Here is a 2,512-nt window from a genome sequence, read left to right on the forward strand (position 1 = left end):
TTTGTCTACTATTTTATTTTTCCGGAAATTTTATCTAGATTATTAGCAAAAGAGTATATTTTCACGGGTCCTATGAAATTTTGGATATCGTTTTGTCTACAACCTAAATAAATGAAGGCCCTTAAATTATGAATTATCAAGGGGCCCATAAAATACTAAGAGGTCCATATAAAATTGCTGGAGGTCGACAGAATTAATTGCATTAGTAGCATTAATTGCTAAAACTTTCCTTATTAGTATTTTTGAGCAAAAACTGCTGCAAAAATACTAGTATAGATTCTCAAAGTGAAGATTAAAAGCTAGACTATGTAGCTCTAAGCATCTTTGACAACAAAAAAATGCGACTCTTGGAAAACTATCTGTTGTATTTGTGGTGAAAGTGAAAAGAACTTTCTATAAGATATTAACATGCATGCATTTCAATCCAATGAAACAACTGTTTTCATGCATCATGCACGCAGCAAAGTTCCCAACTGAGCTTGTAATTTCTTGGGGTTTGCCAATTGCCAATTTTATTCAAACTCAGCTAGCCTAGCTAAATTTTAGTCATAATAATATTGCCTAGGGTATGGAGACTGTAACTTCTAAATTTATCAGGACAATTCTAAATTCTAAAATTCCACATATAATCATTTTCAATCTTGCAGTATACGGAGACTTTGGAATTATTGAGTTTTATGGAAACTTCAAAATTTAATTAAAATTTGATCAATTTAGTAAAATATTAGAAAATAAAATTTTAATATATAGGGTTGTCTTATCAAGAACAACGCCTCCGTTTCTTTCGATGAATGGCTAAGAAAAGATGCGTTCGAGGAGCATATATATGGAACTTTCCTTTTTTGGTAAATATTCGTGTGTAAGTACTCTTTTATATTTCAAGCCAGAAACTAAAGCTGACAAAGTAAAATACCCCGGGCAACGTTTATCAATGTGTAAATTATACACATTGATCAGTTTAAGATAATTATATTAGGGGCTAGTTATGTTCCTCAATCTAAACTGACCTATATCATAATATACAATTATATAACCCGTACTAAAATAAATAAATTCGCATAAGAAATTTTAGAGTCTATTACGAATATCCAAAACCAGGTCTAGTCTTTAAAGAAAGATACGTGTCTTCTTTTATGTGGTTGTCATAACTTCATTTTGTGTATAAACTATATAACATATGTTATTTTAAGTGCAATCCGAAAAAATAATAGAATTTGTTTAATTAAGGACCCTAGGTATAGGATCGATATAAATATAAGGTTAAAGTCTTAAGTGCATTTACACCTCTCGCGCACCTTCACCTGAAGTATATACTGTTACTTTATGAACTAGTAATAGTGTCCATGTTCTAACAATAGTCTTGAGCATCGAGTCATACGGTTTTGTGGGGTCCTCTACCCTCCGATCCTTCTTAAATTGCACACTTCTCTCTTGTTTTTGTGAGAAGAAGCCAATCACTTCAACATACTCTTTAAAGGGTTTAGAGGCTTTTAATATCCTCACTAAACACAAAGTTTTCAATGATGGTGACTCGTGGTTGTTCAATCACGGTTTTGTCTCGCTTTCTTATAGTTCTCCTGGTGATACAGCTACACTTTGAGTGTACAACGGCAGCTCGACACGCACCGGTTGTTTCCTGGTCACCACCTGAGCCGCCTAAGGATGATTTTGTGTGGTACCACAAGATCAACCGCTTCAAGAACATAGAACAAGACGCATTCCGACCAACCCACCAAGGCCCCAGTCAAGGTATCGGACACAAGAACCCTCCAGGTGCTTCTTAAAATACCAGTTGGTTACTTACTGCTTTATCGCGCAGCGTTCGTCTGTTTTTCAATCTCTGTTATGTGTTGTCTTTACGTTGGTTAAAAGAAAAGAAAAGGAAAAAAGAAGAAGAAGGGAAGAAGTTTCATAACAGTTTCTTGAGGAGAGGACATGAACGTGAATCGATCAAGAAGATGAGCTAAGATTTGTTTTTTTTTCTTTCCAGAATGATACTTCGTCCTTTACGAAAGGCCATGAAGACATCTCTTGGATTGCTTATAGTTTTTGTTGTTTTCTTTTGTATTTGTGTTTTTTTGTTCAACGTTGAAACTGAGATGTTCATTCTTTTTTATTAGATGTAGTTTTTTCTCTCAGTTAAAAATAAAGTTAATGAGTGATGGCAAAATCTTTTAAAATTATCAAAACTTAGTTTTATTATTTAAATTTTGTGTTATTGCTAAAAAATAATGAAAATGAAAAATATGAATATTTTCGATCATACATAGAAATTTTTAAAAGTTTCATTGGGTAGGTAATCAATTTGATCATTTATTTGTTATAGTGCATCTTTATTTTATTCGATTAATTTAGAACTACTAATTTTATTTTTCATAGACCATAGCTATTAACGTTAAGTTCGAAGATGTTTATTTTTCAGAAAAACAAAATAAAAGTCCAAAGATGTTTTCACGAAGAAATCAATCAATGACGTTGTTTTCTAGATTATCAGAAAAAAAAATGGTTACAT

The 2,512-nt window shown here is 32.3% G+C and overlaps 1 protein-coding gene across 1 annotated transcript; it reads left to right on the forward strand.

Annotated features, from left to right (window-relative positions):
* Positions 1-1,336: 1,336 nt before the first annotated feature.
* Positions 1,337-2,180, forward strand: LOC109133010 (precursor of CEP4). Its single transcript, XM_019245542.2, has one exon. The coding sequence runs from the start codon at positions 1,521-1,523 to the stop codon at positions 1,782-1,784; it is 264 nt and encodes an 87-aa protein (XP_019101087.1). The 5' UTR covers positions 1,337-1,520; the 3' UTR covers positions 1,785-2,180.
* Positions 2,181-2,512: the final 332 nt, after the last annotated feature.

Source organism: Camelina sativa, chromosome 5, assembly GCF_030686135.1.
Source record: "Camelina sativa cultivar CO46 ecotype springtype chromosome 5, ASM3068613v1".
Lineage (NCBI taxonomy): Eukaryota > Viridiplantae > Streptophyta > Magnoliopsida > Brassicales > Brassicaceae > Camelina > Camelina sativa.